At 48.0% G+C, this 23,933-nt stretch overlaps 1 protein-coding gene across 8 annotated transcripts in view; it reads left to right on the forward strand.

Moving 5' to 3' along the window:
- Wdr93 (WD repeat domain 93) overlaps nucleotides 1-23,933 on the forward strand; it is a 54,262-nt gene that overhangs the window by 20,099 nt on the left and 10,230 nt on the right. For 7 of the 8 annotated variants that reach the window (XM_042278538.2, XM_042278543.2, XM_042278533.2 and 4 more), the window contains 11 exons: nucleotides 2,181-2,219; nucleotides 6,521-6,556; nucleotides 7,906-7,990; nucleotides 12,151-12,322; nucleotides 14,912-14,979; nucleotides 15,477-15,563; nucleotides 16,713-16,832; nucleotides 17,725-17,938; nucleotides 19,604-19,667; nucleotides 20,782-20,938; nucleotides 21,254-21,458. In XM_042278538.2, the coding sequence (XP_042134472.2) occupies nucleotides 2,181-2,219; nucleotides 6,521-6,556; nucleotides 7,906-7,990; nucleotides 12,151-12,322; nucleotides 14,912-14,979; nucleotides 15,477-15,563; nucleotides 16,713-16,832; nucleotides 17,725-17,938; nucleotides 19,604-19,667; nucleotides 20,782-20,938; nucleotides 21,254-21,458 (1,247 nt within the window). Of the gene's footprint in view, nucleotides 1-2,180; nucleotides 2,220-6,520; nucleotides 6,560-7,905; nucleotides 7,991-12,150; nucleotides 12,323-14,911; nucleotides 14,980-15,476; nucleotides 15,564-16,712; nucleotides 16,833-17,724; nucleotides 17,939-19,603; nucleotides 19,668-20,781; nucleotides 20,939-21,253; nucleotides 21,459-23,933 lie in introns of those variants that run through there. The other variant, XR_013042630.1, reaches the window with a different exon arrangement.

Consider the following 23,933-nt stretch of genomic DNA (forward strand, 5'->3'; position numbering starts at 1 on the left):
CACCGAAGGTTTGATGGATGACGATAGGAAAGTGAACTGTCTCCGAACTTGATTTACTTTAGATAAAGTATTTGTAAACAGAGGAGCCCAAGGGTCAGGGTCTCTGCTGACTTGGACTTACTAACCCTGAGACTGCACACAAGCATTTCTTTTTTTTGTGGGGGAGGGGGGGTGAACGGGGAGGAGATGGGGGCATCTTTGTTCTGATTCCTGCCCCACAGATAACTTTCCCTCTCCTGGTCTGAGTCGATCCTTGAAGGTTTCAAGTTCCGTTAAGTCTCCCAGAGTGTAATAATGGTGGTTTTTGTTTGTTTGTTTGTTTGGTTTGGTTTTTCCAGACAAGGTGTCTCTGTATAGCCCTGGCTATCCTGGAATTCACTCTGTAGATTAGAGATCCTCCTGCTTCTGCTGGGATTAGAGGTGTGCACCACCACCGCCTGGCTTTTGTTGTTGTTTTTCAAGACAGGTTTTTGGTTTTTTTCTGCATAGCCCTGACTGCCCAACTCTCTCTATAGAACAGGCTGGCCTAGAACTCAGAGATCCTGAGTGCTGGGATTAAAGGTGTGTGCCATCACCGCCTGGCTGTTCATTTGTTTTTTCATACACCGAGAATCAATCAACCAGCATGCAACAGTGATAGATCTTTCACTGTAAATTATAGAGTTACTTAAACGTAAATGTTTTCATCATCACTATATTTTCCAAATCAGAAATATTCACTTTAGGAACACAACATAAGCTGCTGGGCATAGGGGCACACACCTTTAATCCCAGCACTCTGAAGGCAGAGGCAGGTGGATCGCCGTGAATTCAAGGCCAGCCAGGACTATAGAGTGAGTTCCAGGACAGGCAGTGCTATATAGTAAGACCAGTGTGTGTGTGTGTGGGGGGGGGGGGGGACACAAAACACAGTAATATCCATGTGCAGGAACATCACATGGTGCTTTATACACATAGTCAATTTTAAAGAGAAAAGGGGGCCCTGGAGATTGCTTAGTGGGTAAAGAAACACACTGCCAAGCTGGACAACCTGAGTTTGACCCCTGAGACCCACATGGCAGAAGAGAACTGAATCCCAGTTGATTTCCACAAGCAAACCATGGCACACACAAGGCTTCCTCTCACAAATAAATAAAAGTAAATTAATTATTAAATTAAATTATTTAATTAAATATTAAATTTTAAATCCAACTGTTTAAATATTAAAATTTAATTTATTAAAATATAAAATAAAATAATTAAAAATATAATAAGAAAATAAAAGAAATACTCATTTCAAGTTCTCCAACATTGATTTTTCTTTTTTTCTTTTTGAGACAGGGTTTCTCTGTGTAGCCCTGTCTGTCCTGGATCTCACTCTGTAGACCAGGCTGGCCTCAAACTCACAGAGATCCCCCTGGCTCTGCCTTCCAAGTGTTGGGATTAAAGGCGTGCGCTACTACCCCCGGGCTCCAGACGTTGATTTTTTAAAAATTTTATAATTTAATGTATCAGCCACGGATTCCCTTGTCCGTCCCCCCCCCCCCCCCCCCCCCCGCCACCACCTTCCCCCCATCCCACCCCTCATTCCCATCTCCTCCAGGGCAAAGACTCCCCTGGGGATTGAGTTCAACCTGGTAGATTCAGTCCAGGCAGGTCCAGTCCCCTCCTCCCAGGCTGAGCCAAGTGTCCCTGCATAAGCCCCAGGTTCCAACCAGACATGGATTTTTGTAGTGGTGTCTTAACGGATCCACTCACCCCACACTCACAGTCCTTAAGTACTTCATCTTTCTCCAGCTGCAGTTGAAGGGCCTAAAGAACCCTCGAGGACTGTGTCTTGAAACCCTGCAGGCTGGAGGACTGCCCAGATGTTGGGCCTCTGTGTGTGCTCCATGCATTCACTTCTTTTTGCTATTGCTGTTTGTTGTTTTGTTTTGTTTTTCAAGACAGGGTTCCTCTGGGTAACAGTTCTGGATCTCACTCTGTAGCCCAGGCTGGCCTCGAACTCACTGAGATCTGCCTGCCTCTGCCTCCTGAGTGCTGGGATCAAAAGGTGTGCCACCACACCCAGCCCATGAATTCCCTTCTTAAAAGAGGAAGTGGGTCCAGGGGAGAAAGAACATCTCTGTAGACAGCAGGGAGTCAGGAACATGCATTGTACCTACTGTGAATTCATTTCCATTGCTTTTGTCCTTCCGCAGAGCACTCCTGACCCTGTGGTTCCGGAAACTGTAGAACCGGTAAGAAACTTTAAAGACCATCCTTAGAGAGACTTAAGTTATGTTTGAAAGGGTCGTGCTTGTGAGGGAAAAGCACATCAACTGTCAAGTATACTGACTGCACAATGCCATGCTGGGGCCCTGCTCCCAACTTCTCTGGATCTTAATCTCACAGTCACTCAGTCACTGAAGATAGCCTCGAACCACGTGACCCGAGGCTAAGGGAACGTAACTCCAGCCCCACCACTTACAAAGCCCCTTCCAAGGCCATGGCAGCGGCCCTCATCATGTAGCTACATCATCTTTGATTTTTATAAAATTTGCAAATATGTTGTTGATCGACATCACTTGAGACCGATTTCTCTCTGCTGTATTCTCCTTCATGTTGAGCAGCGTTAGAATGACTGTGGGCATTTTGGGTTCATAACTTCATGGGTATTTGTTTTTGAGGCAGGGGGGTCCATGTAGCCCACACTGGCCTGGAACTAACAGTTTTTCACTGCCTTCCAGTGCTGAGATTCCAGACACACACTGCCATGCCCTGATTTTGTTCTTTCCCTTAAAGAGGACCCCATAAAACCTGGACTTGCCCCTGCCGCCGTAACAGTGCGGTATACCAAGACTAGTGAACTGTGGAGTTCCTTTTCATCTTGGAATGCTCTGGGAGACAGTGCAGACTTCCTGTTCTGCGGTACATGGAACTTTCTTAAGTTTTAGCAGAGGACCCACAAACATCTGAAATGGGGTCTCTTGCTGGAGGTTCCTTCTACTCTTTAAGTTATACTTTGTCTCAAGCTACATAAACAACACATGGCAACATCACTCTGGAAGAAGTTAGCTCTCCCAGCAGACAGTGAGGCATATGCTCATCCAGCACTTGAGAGGCCCACCTAGGAGGGTCAGGTGTTCAGGGTCACCCTTGACTATGGAGCAAGTATGAGGCCAGCCTGCGGTATAAGAAATTCTGTCTCGTGCTGGGCGGTGGTGGTGCATGCTTTTAATCCCAGCACTCAGGAGGCTGAGCTAGGCAGATCTCTGTGAGTTTGAGGCCAGCCTGGGCTACAGAGCGAGATCCAGGACAGGAACCAAAACTACGCAGAGAATCCTGTCTTGGAAAAAACAAACAAACAAACAAACAAACAAACAAACAACAACAACAACAAAAAGAAATTCTGTCTCAAAGAAACATTGTTCAAGACGTAAACAATGGTTGAGTCTCCTCCAGATAGAAATGTTTAGGGCTGGGGAATCGGAAAAAAAAGACAAGAAGCCAGGCATGGTGGTGCACAACTTTAATCTCAAGACTTAAGAAGCCGAGGCAGGAGGATCTCTGCAAGTTCAAGGTCAGCCTAAGTCTACATAGGTCCAGGGCAGGACCACCACATGAGTTCGTATTTAACTTACTGATTTTTTGTTTTGTTTTGTTTTGTTTTTGTCTGGTTTGGTTTTTTTGAGACAGGGTTTCTCTGTGTAGCTTTGCGCCTTTCCTGGGACTCACTTGGTAGCCCAGGCTGGCCTCAAACTCACAGAGATCCGCCTGGCTCTGCCTCCCGAGTGCTGGGATTAAAGGCGTGCGCCACCACCGCCCGGCTTAACTTACTGATTTTTGTATGTTGCTTAGAATGAAGGTACAGAATTTAAAGAGATACTCTCAGAAAGGAAAAGGGTGGCTGGAGAGATGGAGAGATGGCTCAGTGATTAAGAGCACTTGATGCTCTTACAGAGAGTCTAGGTTTGGTTCTCAGAACCTACATCAGGAGACTCGCAGCTGTCTGTAACTCCAGCTCCCGGGAATTTGATGTCCTCTGTTGACCTCTTCAGGCACCTACACTTACATGCACACCCCTCCACCCAAACACATGATTTCAAAAATGAATCTACTAAAGGGGAGAGACGCTCGGGGTCATGCGCAGGTGCAGAGTTAACACATCAGAACGAGTGCCTCTGTGAGTCCCCCACAGAGGCACTCGTTTTGATGTGTGCGAGCCTCTTGTTTTCTCCCTTCCATCCTGGCACTGTGGGCCTCTTTACCGAACTTCTTATCTCTCCTCATGGCTTGCTGTTCAGTGACTTTGTATCTCCTAGACAGATACCCCCAGCTATAAATTCTGAAAATCTCTTCTTTTTCCTGTTTTTGCTCTACTATATTTTCCAGGATCTCTAATAAAAACGCCGAAGACCAGCAGTAAATAGCCTTTATCAAACTGAACATGTGTCCCTCTAGCCTCAACTTGCTAGGAGTTTTGTTTTATTTAAATCAAGAATGGGATTGACTTTTATCCAAGTTTTTCTCCTCATTAAAAGAAATGAACTCTGTGTATATTTAAGGTACATAACATGATGCTGTGGGATACATATAGATTTTTAAAAGAGGTTTCCATAGTGAAGCAAATGAACGGACCCATCTATGCACACCCGTCTGTTTGTTGCCGCTGTATAAGAAGAGCGGCTAAACTCCCGTTCAGCACGATCTCACATACAGCACTGTTTCGTTATGCTGCCTCGAGTCCAGTAGTCTTTGGAGTGCTCATCCTGCCACCTGCTTCATAACCTCCCGTCTCACTACCTTTTCCGCCCCCGTGCCACGGCAACAACCGGCTTTTCTATCTCTGTATGTGTTCCATCCTTGGCTGAGGGTTGTGTCCCGGAGTCCACCACAACTGAAGACTCGGTCCCTAGGCTGGTAGAATTGGGAAATGCTATGGAACCTTTAGGGGAGGGAGCCTAGTAGTCATTCTTGTGTTCTCTCTTGGATCCTCACAAGAGGGAGCAAGCCTGGCCCTTCCTTTGCTCTCTAATGCAGGCTATTACTTGGCTTGCGTCTGCACCCGCTCCCGTCCGTCATTCCTGTGCATGCCCCGAGGTGACGGAACTGAGACATGGCTACTTGTATTAATTTGTTCTTTGCTGCTAAGATAAATACCAAAGCAACTCAAGGAGGAAAGTGTTTATTCCGTCTTATGCTTCCATGTCACAGTCTACCATGAGGGGAAGCCAGGACACAAGCTCAAGTCAGGGACCTGGGGCAAAGGCCGTGGAGGAAAGCTGCTTAGTGGCTTACCTGCTAAGCTACCTTTTTATGCAACCCAGAACCACTGCCCAGGGGTGGCACCACCCACAGTGGCCTGGACCCTCTCACATCAATCATTAGTGAAGAAAAGGCTCCACACGCTTGCATCCAGACCAGTCAGATGGAGGTAAGTTCTCAGCTGAAGGTCTCTCTTCCCGGATGACTCCTAGCCTGTGTCAAATTGACAAAACAAAACCAAATAAATAAAAACACCTACCAGGCACAGGCCAGCTACATATCCTGTGCTGTGCTGTTGGGTAGTGTTCTGTTTGGGTGATCTTCTCCACAGACAAACATAGACTCACACACATACACACGTGTGCACACACACGATAATCCTAGGTTCACAGGTATTTTCAAGTTTAGATATAAGATGTCAGTCTGGCTTTATTGTCTTTTTGTGTGAATCTGTCTGGATGGCTTTCTGTTCTGCTTCTGGTGTCAGGATATGCTAGCCTTCCTTGTAAGGTAAGGTGTCTATCCTCCTCTTAGGTGAGAGTCTTGAGGTCTTACTTAGCAGCAAAAATTTTTGTTATGTTTTCAACTTCTATGCTGTTCAGTCCATTATCTTTTTAATGTTTTGAGTCAGTTTCAGTAATAATTCATTTTGTTTAGGTATTCTATTTTATAAAGATATGTGTGTGAGGGAAGAGGGGGATCTGTGTGTGGTATGTGGAGTGAGTAGAAAATTTCTTCTTCTTCTTCTTCTTCTTCTTCTTCTTCTTCTTCTTCTTCTTCTTCTTCTTCTTCTTCTTCTTCTTCTTCTTTTTTTGGTTTTTCAAGACAAGGTTTCTCTGTGTAGCTTTGCACCTTTTCCTGGAACTCACTTGGTAGTCCAGGCTGACCTCAAACTCACAGAGATCCCCCTGGCTCTGCCTCCCGAGTGCAGCCACCACCGCCCGGCAGAAAATTTCTTAATAAAGAAAAATGAAAAAAAAATAAATAAAGATATGTGTGTGAAGCTGAGTGTAGTCCACACCTTTAATCCCAGCACTTAGGAGGCAGAGGCAGGGGGATCTCTATGAGTTTGAGGCCAGAGCGTGATCTACATAGTGAGTTCCAGGACAGCCAGGGCTATTACATAGAGAAACCCTGTCTCAAAACACACACACACACACACACACACACACACACACACACACACACAAGATATGTATGTGAATGTTTCCTTTGTAGGTTTTTTCTTTTGTCTAATTCTCTTTCTTGATCATAACATTACTTATTTATTTGTGTTTTTTTTTTTTTTTTCCAGAGCTTGGGACCAAATCAAAGCCCTAATGCAATCCAGGTAAATACCTATCACCAAGCCCACTCCCTAGCCCCTGGGCTACTCTGTTTTTAAGATCATCTCTTCACAGATCTAGCTTGCTTGTTTCAGTTTGCTAATAATATTTTATTGAATTTTTTGCAATGTGACACCTTTCAAGTCTATTGAGATTTGTTTTATGCCAAAAATATGGTTTACATTGTTAAATACATTTGAAAAGATGGTAAATTCTGCTTGTTTGGGCCCAATTATTCAAGTCCTCTGCATCCTTCATTGCGTTTCTTCCTATGTCTGTTCTGCATTTTATTCACATTTCAGTGTGCTCGATCGTGCCGTCCTTTGGAGAGGAGTCCCGAAGACTGCGTTTGTTCTCCCACTTCCGTGGGGTTTTCCTTTGTGTGCTGTGAAACCCTGTCGTTAGATGCCTAACAGTCTGGGAGCTGTTTTCTGATAAACTGACATTTTAACATTGCTTGTGTACTCTTTGGTCCTGTGACTACCCGGTCTTTGTTCTGATTGCCTCTAAGTCAGACATCAGTACTAGCCACCCCAGCTTTCTTTCAACTACTTTGAGTTGACATATACCACCAGCTTTAATACTTTTTTTTTTTTTTTTTTTTTGGTTTTTTCGAGACAGGGTTTCTCTGCGTAGTTTTGTGCCTTTCCTGGAGCTCACTTGGTAGCCCAGGCTGGCCTCGAACTCACAGCGATCCGCCTGGCTCTGCCTCCCGAGTGCTGGGATTAAAGGCGTGCGCCACCACCACCCGGCAATACTTTTATTTTTAACATGTTTATTTATGTTTAAACTGAGAATTAAAGTAGGGTCTCTCTCTCTCTCTCTCTCTCTCTCTCTCTCTCTCTCTCTCTCTCTCTCTGTGTGTGTGTGTGTGTGTGTGTTTGATATACCATCTCTCTGTGTAGCTAAAGCTGATTTTAGACTTGCCCTTTAGCCCAGGCTGGCCTCAAACTCACAATCCTGCTGCCTCGGCCTTCCAAGTGCTGGCTTAAATGAAGTTTCTTTTTGACATCATATAGTTGAAATTTGTCTCTTTATTAGATGTGTCTTTGTTATTTTGTGCTGGTGCATTATGCATATTCAGTAATATTGATAACACAGGGATATAAGAATGAATGAAATCCACCTAGCAATCAGAACTGATGTATCTGCCTTTTAAGTGTAGTATTGAGGCCATTTACATTTAATGTTGTCAGTGGCAAATTTGAGTTTAAGTCTACCATCTTTCTATTCCATTTCTGCTTGTCTTGTTCATTCTTCTTCTTTTTCTTGACATCCTTAAGAATTGTTATTTTTAATGATTCCATATAATCTCCTTTGTTAGCTTATTGGCTATGCCTTTCCCTTATTTTAGGACCTAAACATTTGTTTTAAAAGTGACCTTAAGTTGAGTCCTCCAGTTTTCGTAATGAAGATTAAACCCCCTAAGCCCATAGCAGGTGAGTAAGAGGTAGCACTCGTTTCCTTGGCTGTTGATTTCCCCATTGTATCCCTCCCTAGCCCTGCTCCACATTCCTGTTTTCCTACTTATTAGCAGTAATGTCGACTTAATGCATAATTTTAACTCTGAGGCTCTAGGACTAATAACCAAAAGGATACACAAATATTATAAGAATTCAGTTAGTAGAATTAGGAGATCAAAGAGAGGCATCATTTATGATTGTGAGGCAGAATTAATTCATTCCCATATTTCTGTGTAAGTCATTATCACTCTTTTGCTTAGTGTTTGCAACCAAGCATGGAGATCATTCTAAGAAGCTGAAGGTCTTCCAAGGGAGAGTGGAAGGAAACCACAGTACAGTATTTTAAGTACAGTAATTGGAAACGTGTAGGACCATGAAAACAGAAAGGAATGTCTGGCTCTGCCTAGGGATAAACAAAGGCTTTATCAAAGAAAGGGATATTGGAGCAAGGTTTAGAAGGCCAATAGCTGGCCCAAAAGAGGAGAGCAGTTAGCTGTTGTAAGCAGAGAATATAGAGTATCTCGGCACTCACATGGTCTCAAAGACACCAATAAAATGTTTACCCACACCCGTAGGCTACATAGCATTATTTACAAGGGCAGCAGACTGGTTAGATAACATCTAGTATATTTTTTTTTATTATTAAGAAATTCTCTATTCATTTTACATACCAACCACAGATCCCCCTCTCCTCCCTCCTCCCCCACCAGACTTTCCCCCAACCCACCCCCCAATTCCCACCTCCTCCAAGGCAAAGTCTCTCATGAGGAGTCAGCAGAGCCTGGTACATTCAGTTGAGGCAGGCCCAAGCCCCTCCCCCCTGCACCAAGGCTGCACAAGGTGTCCCACCATAGGCACTGGGTTCCAAAAAGCCCGCCCATGAACCAGGGACAGATCCCAATCCCACTGCCTGGGGGCTCCCTAAACAGTTCAAGCTAAACAACTGTCTTGCCTATCCAGACAGCCTCATCTAGTATATTTATACAAAGGAATTCTTTGTAGCCATTAAAAATCAGAAGGGGCTGGAGAGATGGTTCAGTGGTTTAAGAGCACTGGCTGCTCTTCCAGAGGACCTGGGTTCAATTCCCAGCACCCACATGGCAGCTCACAACTGTCTGTAACTCCAGTCCAGGGGATCTGACACCCTCACACAGACATATATGCAGGCAAAACACCAATGTACATGAAATAAAAATAAATAAATTATTTTTTAAAAATCAGAGAGAAATGCAAAGTGCCAAGAATAGCCATTAACTTAAAAAAGACGCTGGAGATGTGGCTCAGCAGTTAAGAACATGTGTTGTTCTAACAGAGGACCTGAGTTCAGTTCCTAGCACCCACACGGTAGCTCACAACCTCTGGAACCCTAGTTCTAGTGGGACTCAATACTTTCATCTAACCTCTGTGGTTACCAGGGGCATGCACATGATGCACAGAAATACATGCAATCAAAACATGCACATAAAAGAAATCAATTAAAATTTTTTTAATGCTTTATTTAAAAAAGACAGAAGAGCTGGGCAGTGGTAGCACACACTTTTAGCCCCAGCACTCGGGAGGCAGAGGCAGGCAGTTCTCTGTGAGTTCAAGGCCAGCCTGGTCTACAAAGCGAGTTCCAGGACAGCCAGGGCTACACAGAGAAACCATGTCTCATGTCTCAAAACAAACAAAACAAGCAAAAAAATATGAATCTGTAATCCTAGCATTTAGGGAGTCAGAGGCAGGAGGATCATGAGTTCAAAGTCATTGTCTGTCACATCTTGAGGACAACCCGAGCTACATGAGATGCTGTCTCAAAAAACAAAAGATGAGTGAGTGAATAACAAAGACATCAATGAAATATAGAAATACAGGTAGATAGAAATAGTTATCAATCAGAAAAGTGGGCAAATGAAACAGGATAAATACCTGAATATAAATCAATGGCCCAGGCCTATTGGAGGTCACATTAGAAGAACTGTCATTTCAGAAAATTGTGCTGGTTGTCCATGGTGAGACACAGCCTGAGCCCTGCCTCATACCATATGTAAAACTAATTCCAGGTGAATTTGCAGAAGTCAGGATGAAAGACAAAACAAACAAACCTTCTAGAAAATTTAATTTCTAGGTAGGGAAAGACTCTTTTAAAAGAAAGACTTACTTTAAATTAACTGTATACGTGTGTGTCTATATGTGGTTATGTGCATCAGTGGGTGCAGGTACCCATGGAATCCAGAGGAGTTGAAGCCTCTGGAGCTGGAGTTATAGGCATGTGTAAGCTGCCTAGCATGGATGTCCTCTACAAAAGCAGTATGTGATCTTAACCTCTGAGCCATCTCTCTAGTCCTAGAAAAGATTTCTCTCCCTCTCCCTCTCCCTCTCCCTCTCCCTCTCCCTCTCCCTCCCCGCCTCCCTTCCTCCCTCCCTCTCTCTCCCTCTCCCTCTCTCTCCCTCTCTCTCTCTCCCTCTCCCTCTCTCTCTCTCTCTCTCTCTCTCTCTCTCTCTCTCACACACACACACACACATACACACACACACCACACATACATACCACACCACAACACCACACACACACCACACGCACACATACACACCATACCATATACACATATACCACACCACACACACCACACCCACACCATACACACATACACACACACACACCACATCACACACACACACAGCACTTTAAAAGGAAAACACACACAAATACAGTAAAAGGAAAGTCTGGAAGTTTAATTACATTAAAATTAAACACTTCTAAGTTGAGCTGGTGGTTCTATGACCCAGCCCTCATGATGCAACCTCTGCTTGGAGGCCAGACTATGCTACAAAGTGAATCCACGGACAGCCTGGGCTATGCACATCAAACAACAACAACGATAACAACAGGAAAGCACAAAACCAAACAAAAAGCCCAGAGAGCATCTGTATGTCTGGGTGTATCATAAAAAGCATGGAAGAAGGCCTGGAGATGTGGCCTAGTTGGTAGAGGCCTGCCCAGCCTAGGATCCAACATTTATACTCATTTGTGGAGTGACCATCCATACCTGTTTGCCCAGCTAAAGACCTGAGCAGTTTCCTGGGATGTGGAAATCTCTAAGGAAGCTTCAGAGAAAACTGGGATGGATGGATGGATGGATGGATGGATGGATGGATGGATGGATGGATGGATGGATGGATATTGAGACAGAGGGGGGGTTGTAAGCAAATGTATGCCGAGAAACATGTATAAGCATGGCAATAGGTCTGGGATATAACTCAGTAGATAAAGTGTGCCTGCTGCTTAAGTCTGATGATCTGAGTTCAGATCCCCAGAACCCACATCAAAAGTGAGGTATGGTGGTGTGTGTCTTATAACCCCAGTACTGGGAGGGAATGAGGGCAGATAGATGGATTCCTGAAGCTCCTTGTCCATTCAGCCTAGCTTAATCAATGAACTTCAAATTTAGTGAGAGACCCTGTCTTAAAAAATAAAGATAGAGAATAATCAAGGAAAGACCCCTACATCTACCTCTACATACCTACAGTAACAAGTACATAGATCACACACACACACACACACACACACACACACACACACACACGCACAGAATGGCAGTAGTGGACAGGGGTGTACTTAATGGTACGGTAATTGCCCACTGTGCTTGAGATCTTTGTTTTATTCCTAGCTCTAGAAAGCAGAGGAGGGTGGGTTGGGGGGTGCAAGGTTACTAGGAAGAATGACAGGGGAGGAAGGTGACCAACAGGAGTCCTGGAGGGGAGGCGTGAGGGGAGGCCACGGAGACTGCATAGGAAGAGGGGTCTTCAGCAATAGCGGGGAGTCATTGCCGGGCGGGGCCTTACTTTGGTGGAGAGACAGCAACACAGGCCTTGGCACCATGGGTGTTTCCTTGACCTTTGCAGAAAGCCTGGGATGCTGGGTTGCAGCGGCAGAGAGGGAGGACAGCTGTGTGTGTGTGTGTGTGTGTGTGTGTGTCCCCGCCTGGGCTCTCTGAGCCTGTGCATTGAGGGAGAGGATGGCCAGGGCTGGATCCCTGGCTCACAGACCCACCGTGGACCAAAAGTGGGTTTCTGGGGTGAGTCCCCTGAAGGAAGCAGGGGAACCAGCCAAGGGAAGTGGGGTTGCATTGAGTCCTGGGATCTCTTCAATCCAGGTACCACATTTAAAAGCCCCTTGGAGATTATTTCGAAGACAGAGGACTACTTTGGGCTAGGCTCTGGGCAGAATCACTTCATCAAGGATGTGCAGTGGCAACAACACAGGGAGATCTTCTATGCCTCCCACAAGAAGTACCTGGAAGGGGAGTGGGAGGAGGAGCCACTCAGGTGAGTCTGAGGGAGGAGGAGCCACTCAGGTGAGTCTGAGGGAGGAGGCCCACTCAGGTGAGTCTGAGGGAGGAGGCCCACTCAGGTGAGCCTGAGGGAGGAGGAGCCCTCAGGTGAGCTGAGGGAGGAGGAGCCACTCAGGTGAGTCTGAGGGAGGAGGAGCCCTCAGGTGAGCTGAGGGAGGAGGCCCACTCAGGTGAGTCTGAGGGAGGAGGCCCACTCAGGTGAGCTGACAGAGGATGAGCCCTCAGGTGAGTCTGAAGGAGGAGGCCCACTCAGGTGAATCTGAGGGAGGAGGAGCCACTCAGGTGAGCTGAGGGAGGAGGAGCCCTCAGGTGAGCTGAGGGAGGAGGACCACTCAGGTGAGTCTGAGGGAGGAGGAGCCACTCAGGTGAGCTGAGGGAGGAGGCCCACTCAGGTGAGTCTGAGGGAGGAGGCCCACTCAGGTGAGTCTGAGGGAGGAGGCCCACTCAGGTGAGTCTGAGGGAGGAGGAGCCACTCAGGTGAGCTGAGGGAGGAGGCCCACTCAGGTGAGTCTGAGGGAGGAGGCCCACTCAGGTGAGTCTGAGGGAGGAGGCCCACTCAGGTGAGTCTGAGGGAGGAGGCCCACTCAGGTGAGCCTGAGGGAGGAGGCCCACTCAGGTGAGTCTGAGGGAGGAGGCCCACTCAGGTGAGTCTGAGGGAGGAGGCCCACTCAGGTGAGCCTGAGGGAGGAGGCTGCCAGGCCCTGCTTCCTGCATAGCCACAGAGCTGCTGCTGGCTCTGTACTCGCTGGACCAAAGCAAGGATCCCCTCCAAAACCTCTTTCTGGCTTGGGAGAACTTTAGCAGATTCTTTTTTAAAATGTATTTTAATTTTACTTAATTAACTTTTAAAATTTTGTGTGGGTGTTTTGCCTACATATATGTCTGTGTCCCGTGTGCATGCAGTGCCTGTGGAGATCAGAAGAGGGCCTCATCCCTGGAACTGGAGTTACAGACAGCTGTAAGCCATCATGTGGGTGCTAAGAATCTAAGCGCTCTAGAAGAGCAGCCAGTGCTCATAACCACCGAGCAATCTGTCCAGTCCCAGCAGACTCTGGCAAAGTGTCCTGTGGGACTGGTTTAAATACAACTAGGAAGAAGAGTGGGAACTAGAGTTTTCAAGAAGGAATAGCTGTATGGCGCAGTTGAACACTGTCTAGTGTGCCCAAAGCCTGGGTTCAAAGCCTGGCACCCCAGACAAGGGGAAAGAAGCAGGAGCATGTACCTATGGAGATGAGAAGCAGTTACGTTAGATTCATGTGTGACCTCTTTTCTAGTTCTCCCTGCTTTTCAAAAAGGAGAAAGCACACGGAGAGCAGGTAACAAAAAGGGAAATAAGTTATCGCCATTGTGGACATTTCCCGCCATTTCCTCTTGCTGTTTACAGCGCTCGGATCTACAGGGCCTGTGTGTGCCAGGCAGGATCTCTGCCGCTGAGCCACCCAGCCTTCCCGTGTCTTTCTAAGTGTGACGTCATATGATCCACTGTTATCACAGGGTGGTAGCAGTGACGCGTGCTGACCACCTCGGGCAGCAGGCAAGCCTCAGTGCCCACGCTCTGGTGGTAAGAAGAGCCCAGTGTCTGGAGCAGCCGTGGTTTTAAGAGCCAGCTTGTTTTCACATGACAAGTGAGACCTCTCCTCTGGCTGGCAAGTGGACCTTGAATGTCTTTACATCAGGACACGGTTCTGAAGGCTGAGCCTTAATGGCAGCCTTTTCTTGTGAACTGAGACCCTCACCTGGCTTGATGGTGCCCACTTAGTTCCTGCTGCCCAGCAAGATATTTAGGGATCACATTAATTATCCACTGTGGGAATACCATGAGAATCTGCAAACACTCCAAATAAGGGCCAGTTTATCAGTACACTTTGAGTTTTGAGACCCCCTGGTGAGAAAGCATTTATGGAATGTCTCCCTTGTCTGGTCTTTATTTATTTTTTGTTTTGTTTTGTTTTTTTGAGACAGGGTTTCTCTGTGTTGTTTTGGTATCTGTCCTGGATCTTGCTCTGTAGACCACGCTGGCCTCGAACTCATAGAGATCCGACTTGCTCTGCCTCCCGAGTGTTGGGATTAAAGGTGTGCGCCACCACTGCTGGCCCCCTTGTCTGGTCTTTAAGAATCTCCTTTGATGATAGAAGTAGCCTTCTAGGGGGCTGGAGGGATGGCTCAGTGGTTAAGAACACTGGCTGCTCTTCCAGAGGACCTGGGTTCAATTCCCAGCACCCACATGGCAGCTCACAACTGTATGTAACTCCAGTTCCAGAGGATCTAACACCCTCCACACAGCCATTAAAAAAAAAAAAAAAGAAGTGGCCTGTTAAAAGTGGGGCAGGGGGCCCTCCTTTGGCTGGAGCTCCAACCTGTGCCCTGCTGGCTTATGAGTGACCCACAAGTTTGTCTGTTTCCAAGGTCTGTGTGGCCCCTCAGCCGCAGCATGGGGCTGTCTTGGGGCTCTGGGAGGCTCATTCTCAGAAACTAAGCCACTTCTGGTCTTAGTTACATATTGTGCCAGATTTCTTCTTGCCAAAGGGTCTACATGGTTCTGACTCCTATCTGTCTTTCCTAGTAAGGCCACATTCCACTTCTTCACTAACGCCATAGCCCCAGCGCCAATGGAGATCAAGAGCTCTTCAGGTAAACGGGAGTGGGACAGCAGTTGTCTGGGCACAGGGGCTCTCCTGGAGATGTGCCACATGGCAGACCTTGCATGGTGGGAAGGGGTGAAGTGGAACCCAGGCTGCCAGCTGGCTCTTGGCGGTGTCTGTCTGGATATGTGTCCCTGAGCCCAATTTCCCTAAAATGGAAGCCACGGGACTTCAGGGAGGGACCGCCCTAGGAGGGTGTGTGAGTGTTGACTGCCCTGCCGCTTCTGGTCATCAACACACAACAATCGGACAGGACTCTGACATGCAAGTAGATGTCTTTCTAGAAGATGTAAAATAGCCTCCCTAGGAACAGCCTCCCTAGGAACAGCCTCCATGGAGGGACCAAACTGTTCTTCCTGAGAAGTCTGCCTTCCTGCTGAGTGGAACCTACTAGAACAAATCACTCCAGACTTCACAGTTACATGCCACACTAACCAGAGACTGCCTCTTGTCTAATAACGCCCTTTCTTCTCTCCCCATCTCCAGGAGCAGCCTGTATCCTCGGCATACACTGGACTGGAAGTCATAATTTCTTCCTCTATTCACTGAACAAAATTCTGAAGGATAAAACTGGTACTTTTTATTTATTTATTTATGTATTTATTTGGTTGGTTGGTTTTTTGAGACAGGGTTTCTCTGTGTAGCTTTGTGCCTTTCCTGGAACTCACTCTGTACCAGGCTGGCCTCGAACTCACAGAGATCCACCTGCCTGACTCCCGAGTGCTGGGATTAAAGGCGTGCACCACCACCGCCCGGCTTAAAACGGGTGCTTTAACCGCTAAGACTGAGACAGTGCCTTAGCCCAGGGCTCTGAGAACTTCAGCTTCCCCAGCTAAGCTGTGAGAGTGCGGCCTGGGGGAAGCAGAGCTATGCAGGCGGAAATGGGTGCTCAAGACCGTTCTTGTCCGCGGCGACAGTGTGCAGAGTCCAGTGCGCAGGCCCGGCAGAATGTAATGGGAAAGGAGAATGGGCCTGGCTTCAGAAGGCCGGTGCTTGGCCCAGCCCAGTGCACGGGAAAGGTGCCGTTTCAGGGTGTTGCTTCGGGTCCCAACACAACGAAGTCATTATACGTCACTGTGTGCTGAGTGTGTTGGCTGTGAATAGCAAATTCCAGAGGGTTTGATACAGGAAAGCCTTTGAAGTTGTAACGCAGGTAGTGATTGTTGCCGGGCACATCACGGGCACAGCCAGCCCTACGTGCAGTCCACTCAGGACAAGGCCTTGAGTGGCACCTGCCTTTTCCCGTCAGGCTGTGCTTTAGAAGTCACCTTGAGTGCACGCAGAAGGAATTGCCTTCCTCTCCGACCCTCTCCCAAGCAGCCCGGCTTCCGACCCCACCCCTACCCCCACTTCCCCGCCCTCCCACCCCGCTTGTCTACTGACTGGCTCTGGCCTTGCTCAAGCCGCTTATTGCTCAGTCTTACCTATGAAATGGGGTTCTAACAGGACCTGCTGTTAGAACTCTCGGAAAATTCAATGAAATGCTACCTGCAACTTGGAACAAGCCTAACCGCGTCCTGCGAGTGCCCGCAAATGGCCACTAAACGTTAGCTGTGACTTAGTTTACTCTGGGAAGGGAGAGCACTGAAGAGAGATGTGGAGGGTCTAGACAAGGGCCTCCCGGTGCCCAGACGCTGGCTTGGGCAGACCAGTCTGGACCTCGGATTCCCCGGTGGAGGCCCTGGGCAGGGCAGGGCCTGACAGGTGGCCTCTTCCCTCTAGACTGTGACAACGTGTGGCCCTGTGCTGCGCCCATTACAGTCTCCCAGACCAGCAGCTCCTCCTCCTACCTGGCCCTGGCCTGTGAGGATGGTGTGCTCCTTCTGTGGGACCTGGCCCAAGGTGAGTGCCCCACCTCAGCCCTCCAGGAGCTTAGGGATTCCTTCAGTCACTTTACGTTCCCAGTCCTCCTGGGGTGGCTGGGCCTGCTTTCCCGTCTTGGCTCCTGGGACACACTACTGAGCTTCTGTTGCCCAGGTCCTCGCTGAGAGCTTGCTCTGTGCCCAGCAGTGCACCAGGTCCTGAGGTGCACGTTCCGTGATACACTGTAGAGAAGATATGTCTCCCGGCACAGCCTGAGAGGCCCTGCAGCCTCCGCCCCACCTCCCCCCTTCTTCCACGCTCTTCCCGCCAGTCAGCAGGAACTCTGAGGGACCTAGAAGGTGGTCAGAGCAAGACCAGCAGCAGTTCCGTGGGCAGCACCACGGTGGGGGCCCAGGTTCCTGGCCCAGCTTGGCAGATGCAGAGATGGTGACATCTGAAAAGATCCACTAGCCAGGCCTCAGTGGGGATCGCGGGTTAACAGTGACTCACAGTCCCTTAGCCAGCAGCTTGTTTCCCTCTAGACTGTGACACACACACACACACACACACACACACACACACACACACACACACACACACACACACACACAGAGTTTCTAAAGCCCGTCTGTATGCTGTGCATCGTCCCTGGGCAGCTGGAGGACAGCTGGGCTGCACCCACCTCCATTCTGTTGCTCTCCTTCCCTTCCTCCTTAGCCTTGGTCCCCCGTCCCGAACTCCTCTCTAGGCATGCGACTCTCCATGGTTCTGCAATGGGCATGGGTTTTCCCCTCGCAGAGGCTGCGTGCGCATTGCTTGACTTGGTCCTTACCCCACACATGGCCCTCACACACTTCCTGGTCACAGAACTGGAACCCATGGCTGCTACCTCATCTTTTTCCGACCAGCTCGAGTAATCTTTTCTCCCCAGGATTCCTCTTTGGGGTCCTTGCTCTGCCCGAGGGGTGTTTCTGCGAGAGCATTCACTTCCTAAGATTCTTCCTGGTACATGAAGGACGGAACATATATCCCGAAGGCCCGGTGAAGTCTGAAATGATGTGTGTGGTGCTGTGTACCAACGCGTCCCTCCACCTGGTGACAGCCAGCGGGACCAAGGGACCCACCAGCAAGGTGCTCCTTGAGAGGTCAGTGGCTTAGGGACAGGACAAGGTGATACCCTGCCAGACAGATGGCGCTGTCCCATAGGAAAGACTGGCAGCCTCTGAGAGAGTCCATGGCCACAGCCACCACTCTCCTGGCCAGAGCACAGTGGTATGTGGGTAAGGCACAGTTCTCTAGAAAAACTATCCCTTTCCTATGCCATATGACTGCAGAGAGGCTCAGTTCTCCCAAAATTACTTTCCCCAGTTTCCCCAGAGATCTTTAAGAGAAAAGTCGTTTAAATAAGGCCAGGCATAGTGGCAGACACCTTTAATCTTAGCACCCAGGAAGCAAAGGAGCTTGGGCTACATAGTGAGTCTCAGCCCCCCAGGGCTACATAGTGAGTCTCAGCCCCCAGGGCTACATAGTGAGTCTCAGCCCCCAGGGCTACATAGTGAGTCTCAGCCCCCAGGGCTACATAGTGAGTCTCAGCCCCCAGGGCTACATAGTGAGTCTCAGCCCCCAGGGCTACATAGTGAGTCTCAGCCCCCAGGGCTACATAGTGAGTCTCAGCCCCCAGGGCTACATAGTGAGTCTCAGCCCCCAGGGCTACATAGTGAGTCTCAGCCCCCAGGGCTACATAGTGAGACCCTGTCTCAAAAATTTTTTAAATATTATATGCATGCAGATAAATCCATACAGTGTGTGTGTGTGTGTGTGTGTGTGTGTGTGTGTGTGTGTGTGTGTGTAAGGATGATGAGATAAACTCGCTCTGTAGACCAGGCTGGCCTCAAACTCACTGAGATCTGCCTGCCTCTGCCTCCCAAGTACTGGGATGAAAGGCGTGCGTCACCATTGCGCCTCTCTCTCTCTCTCTCTCTCTCTCTCTCTCTCTCTCTCTCTCTCTCTCTCTCTCTCTTTCTCCCTTTCTTGGTTTTTCGAGACAAGGTTTCTCTGTGTAGTTTTGGTGCCTGTCCTGGATCTCGCTCTGTAGACCATGCTGGCCTTGAACTCACAGAGATCCACCTGCTTCTGCCTCCTGAGTGCTGGGATTAAAGGACTGTGCCACCATCACCTAGCTTATCATTCCTTCCATTTAAGAATTTACCACCTATGTATGATTTTGCCTCTAAACAGTGCATTTATTAAGTTGTGTGTATTTAGGAAATTTATGCCTGGAACCATATTCTATGACCCTCCAATTGGCTTTCTATTTCTGTTTATTCTGACTTGCTTTGTGACATGGATCACGAGAGCTCTGCATGTTGGTACATGTAGCTCCAGTTTCCATTGCTTAAGCCGTTTCCTGCTGGTGAGTTCCCACGCTCTTCCTGCTTTTGTTTTTTTGTTTGTCTGTTTGTTTTGCTACTATGAACGATCTCTCCACATATCTACTGGTCTACATCAACAGTATCTCTGGAGGCTGGAGAGATGGTTCAGTCGTTAAGAGCACTGACTGCTCTTCCAGAGGTCCTGAGTTCAATTCCCAGCAGCTACATGGTGGCTCCCAACCATCTATGATAGGATCTGATGCCCTCTTCTGGTGTGCATTTGTGTATATGCAGACAGAGCACTCATATACAAAATAGGCATAAATGAAACCTCAAAAGGAAATTTTAAAAAAGTTTCCCTAGGATAAATACCCAGGAGAAGATGGTAAAAGTCTGAAACCTTTACAGCAAGAGAATGCCCCTTTTTGTGCCCCATAGGTCTGTGACGCACCCGGAAGAAGACATCTGTACAGTGGCCCCAGTCCCAGCCTTGCCTGGCATGGTAGGTTCTCAGGCCCTTGACCTCTCCCGTGAATGTGTTCATCATCCCTTCCAGCCCCATGTGTGCTAGACTTTGGGTTTGCTTTTGGGTATGTGGACATGAAAGAGAGACTCTAAAGCTGGGTGGCAGGTCATGCTCAGCAGTAGAGCAAATATTAGCAGGCCCTGGATTCAATCCTAAGCACCAAATAAGTACTAACACACCAAAGAGAAGGTCCTCTGACGTGGCTCACATTTCATCAGGATACAAATCACCAAACAGCTGCCTTGGAACACAAGAAAGACTGACATCGTTTGTAATGTAACAGAGTAGGGACCACCTAACGCAGAAGTTGCAGAGGGGAGGGTAGTGTGGCAGGAGGAGACAGCAGAGCCAGAGAAGTTGAGACAGCATCAGAAGGTACTACCCACAGTTCAGGTTTGGAGGTATGAAGAGGGAAGAGGTTGGGTGTGGGGCAGAGGGACCAGCCTTCATATGCTGGCAGAGGATGCAGACATACCTCCTATCGATGAGACCCACCGCATGGAGAGGTGGGAACAGGGAACATCATCTTCTAAGCAGGTCTAGACCCCACATGCTGACCTGCCTCTGGATGCAGCTGAAGGAGAAAAAGTCATCTTGGCTGGTCCTGCCACCTTCTGCTGATTCCCTGATCCTTTCAGGGTCTATGATGGAGACACAGGCTAGCAAGAAAGTCCGTGATTTCTGGTATGGCTTGGCAGAGGATGAGGCCCTATAGGGCCCAGGGAGGCTCTTAGAACACAAGTCTACAAATGTCCTTTCTGTGTCCACCAGCAGTTAGTCAGTGTCAAAGCTAGTGTACTGTTGGGTCCCTCTAGTCCCCAGGAGATGAGTGGACCTGACAAGACCAGGAGAATGGGTTCATAAGTGACAGAGAGGGACCCCAGGGGCACGCAGGAAGGGCCCTGAATAAGGGAATGAGAGCAGCACCCTGGACTGAGAACCAGATTTTTCCTTGTGGCAGCGAGTGTCTGAAGTGGGACAGATGCCAGGAGATAAGAAGAGGAGTCCTGGAGCAGGGTCCCAGGGTGGCCTCGGCCCTCTGCCTTTCTGTGAGAGCCAAGTCTGAGAGTCCTTTCCCTTGCTTTCCCAGGTGCTCATCTTTTCCAAGAACTGCTCTATAAGCCTCCTGGATGTGGCCAAGGCCCAAATCATCTGTGCCTTTGCAGCCCCTCTGCACCGCCAGCAGGAGGTGCCCTGGAAGCCGTTGTTTGTCATCTCTCCACACCATCCATATTTTCTGCTTCATGGTATGGAAGGGACTGTGCGGGCAGCTACCCGGTGCTGGGGCCTCCTACACTCTTCCCTGGCCTCCCACAAAAGCTTGGCCACAGTTACTCAGTTGCCTCCTCAGCCCCCTCTGCCCCAGGCCAAAAGAGGGCCTGGTTCCCACAAGGGTCTTTGATAAAATGCTGGCAGGTCTTTGTTCTGCCTAATTAAGTAATTCCCTCCCAACCCCAGCCAGGTAAGCCGCTCCACACACAGAGGACAGACCCACACCCCGAAGACCCTAACCCCGTGGAGAAGGCAATTCCACTGAACACGGTGCTCTCCTTTCCTAACAGGAGCTTGCCCAGATGGTAACACCACACCTACCGATGATGCCAAGGACACCACAGATTCTGTTTTCTGTTTTAAATTTGAGGACTATCCCCTCCTGAAGGATATCTCCAAAAATTGCACCATTTCTCAAAAGGACTTGGAAGAAGACCAGGCCTTCTCCCAGGTGCTGCCACTCGAGAAAAGATGTGAGCAGTTCCTCCAGAAGAGGTAAGGCCCGCCCAGCCGTGGGGTTGAGTCTGGTGAGCCATCACTGAGTGTGGTTTGCGGTTAAGAGCCTTTCCACACTTAATTACTGCTAACTGAAGGGTTTTCACCATGTGAGCCAACCTATCCTACTCTGTGAGCTCTAGGCCTGGTTTTTTTTGTTGTTGTTGTTGTTGTTTGTTTGTTTGTTTGTTTGGTTTTTTTTTTTTTTTTTTTTTTTTCGAGACAGGGCTTCTCTGTATTGTTTTGGTGCCTGTCCTAGATCTCACTCAGTAGACCAGGTTGGCCTCTAACTGGCAGAGATCCACCTGGCTCTGCCTCCCGAGTGCTGGGATTAAAGGTGTGTGCCACCACCGCCCAGCTCTAGGCTTGTTCTTAGGAGAAGTAACTGCTCTTCTAGAGGACCCAGGTTCTATTCCCATCACTTACATGGTAGCTCACAACCATCCTGAAACTTACCCCTTCCAGCCTCCACTGGTCCCAGGCATGTACTGGTGCACAGACATGCAGGAAAATATGTTGGGGTAGAGACCCAAAGACCAATCAGCAGAACCCAAGTCTGAATTGAGAGTCTGTATTAAGCCGAAAGAACACTTCTCATAAAGCAGCCTCAACTGTATTCTACAGGAGATTTTAAAGGCAGTGAACACAGAAAAATTACATCCTGATTGGCAGTTGCAGGGGGAAGAGAAGCAAGCCAGCAGTTTAACAGAAGCCCCAAACATGCAGTTAGCTGGAGCATTTCCACCCCAACTTTCTAGAACAGGATTTGGAACTTTCCCATGGGGCTTTTAACAGCAAGGGGCCGGGGAGGGAGGCGGGGGAGGGTCTGCTTCTGGTTAAACCAAAGATGGCTCCCACTTTAGACAAGATGAAGAAACACTTGACATGTCACACTACACACATAAAATAAAACAATTTTCTCTTTAAAATAAACAAGGTAATGTCTCTTGAAGAGCATGCATCCATGCCCTGTGGGAACACAGCCACACTTATGTACCACATACAGAAAGGAAAGGAATAAAAAAGGAGGGGCAGAGGGAAGGAGTGCTTTATTCAGGTTTCCTGCCGTGACTCTTCTTTTTTGTTCATTCATTCATCATAACATTCATCATAACGGGTTCAGCCAACTGTAGCCATTGGGCCGCACCAGCACACTTACTCGTTTTGAAAATTACAATGTTTTGTTGGGTCCAGGGATGTGTGTGCTGGTCAAGTGCCCTGGCCCTGAGCCACACTCCCGCCTCCTATTATATTATAAGAATTGGGTTTTTTATTCTTTGAGAATTTCGTAGATATACACAGTATATTTTCATCATTTCCATCCTCTCCTGCCTTTCTGCACCCCCTCTCAGCCCTCACTACACACCCCTTCCCAACTTTGTGTGTACTCTGTTGTTGGTTTTTTTAAACCTCTGAGTCCGGGTAGTGCTTCCCATGTGCACATCGGTGTGGAGCCATCCATTAGAGCATGGGCAACCGAACGGGCTCCACCCTGAAGAAAAATGGCTTCCCCTCCCACAGTACTCATCAACTGCCAGTAGCTTCTCTGATGAGGGTGGGACTTCCTGAACCCTTCCTCATCCACACTGTAGTGCTGACTGGCTTGCTCTGTGTAATTCTTGTGCAGGCAACCACAGCTGGTGAGTGCATGGGGCTGTTGCTGGATTTGTTGCTGGAGGGCTTCTCTCCAGCTTCCACCAAGCCCCGCAGTCCCACAATCCACGTATAAAATAATCACTCAGACGCTTATATTATTTATAAACTGTATGGCCGTGGCAGGCTTCTTGCTAACTGTTCTTTTATCTTAAATTAACCCATTTTTATAAATCTATACCTTGCCACATGGCTGGTGGCTTACCGGTGTCTTTACATGCTGCTTGTCCTGGCGGTGGCTGCAGTGTGTCTCCATCTTCTTCCTGTTTCCCCACTTCTCTCTCTTTGTCCTGCCTATACTTCCTGCCTGGTCACTGGCCATCAGTGTTTTATTTATATAGAGTGATATCCACAGCACTTCCTCTTTTCTTCTTTTTTTTTTAAAAGGAAGGTTTTAATTTTAACATAGTAAAATTACATATAACAAAACAATTATCGAGCAAGAATTACAGTTACAGTTTTAAAGAAGATGTCCTATCTATCTTATATTTGTGAGTTTAAGGTTTTATATCTAACTTATCTTTTTATCATAACTGAGGAAATTACAACTATCTAGTTTTCAACCACATCAAAGACCTGAGAAGGAACATAATAGTACCTGAGAAATGGTAGATGGATGTAAGCAACTTTCGGGAACCTTGCAAGAGTAGACCAAGACAGCTGGCAGCCTGGACAGTCACCTAATGTTTCTCAGCATTGTTGGTGCATTCAAATTGGCTACAGGCCTAGAGTATCTGACAGACCATTTTCAGAAACAGGAATTCTGAGAGACCATCTTACCCTGTCTTGGCAGAATACAGTGGTCACTTTCCTTGTGTCCCG

This window comes from Peromyscus maniculatus, chromosome 1 (genome assembly GCF_049852395.1).
Source record: "Peromyscus maniculatus bairdii isolate BWxNUB_F1_BW_parent chromosome 1, HU_Pman_BW_mat_3.1, whole genome shotgun sequence".
Lineage (NCBI taxonomy): Eukaryota > Metazoa > Chordata > Mammalia > Rodentia > Cricetidae > Peromyscus > Peromyscus maniculatus.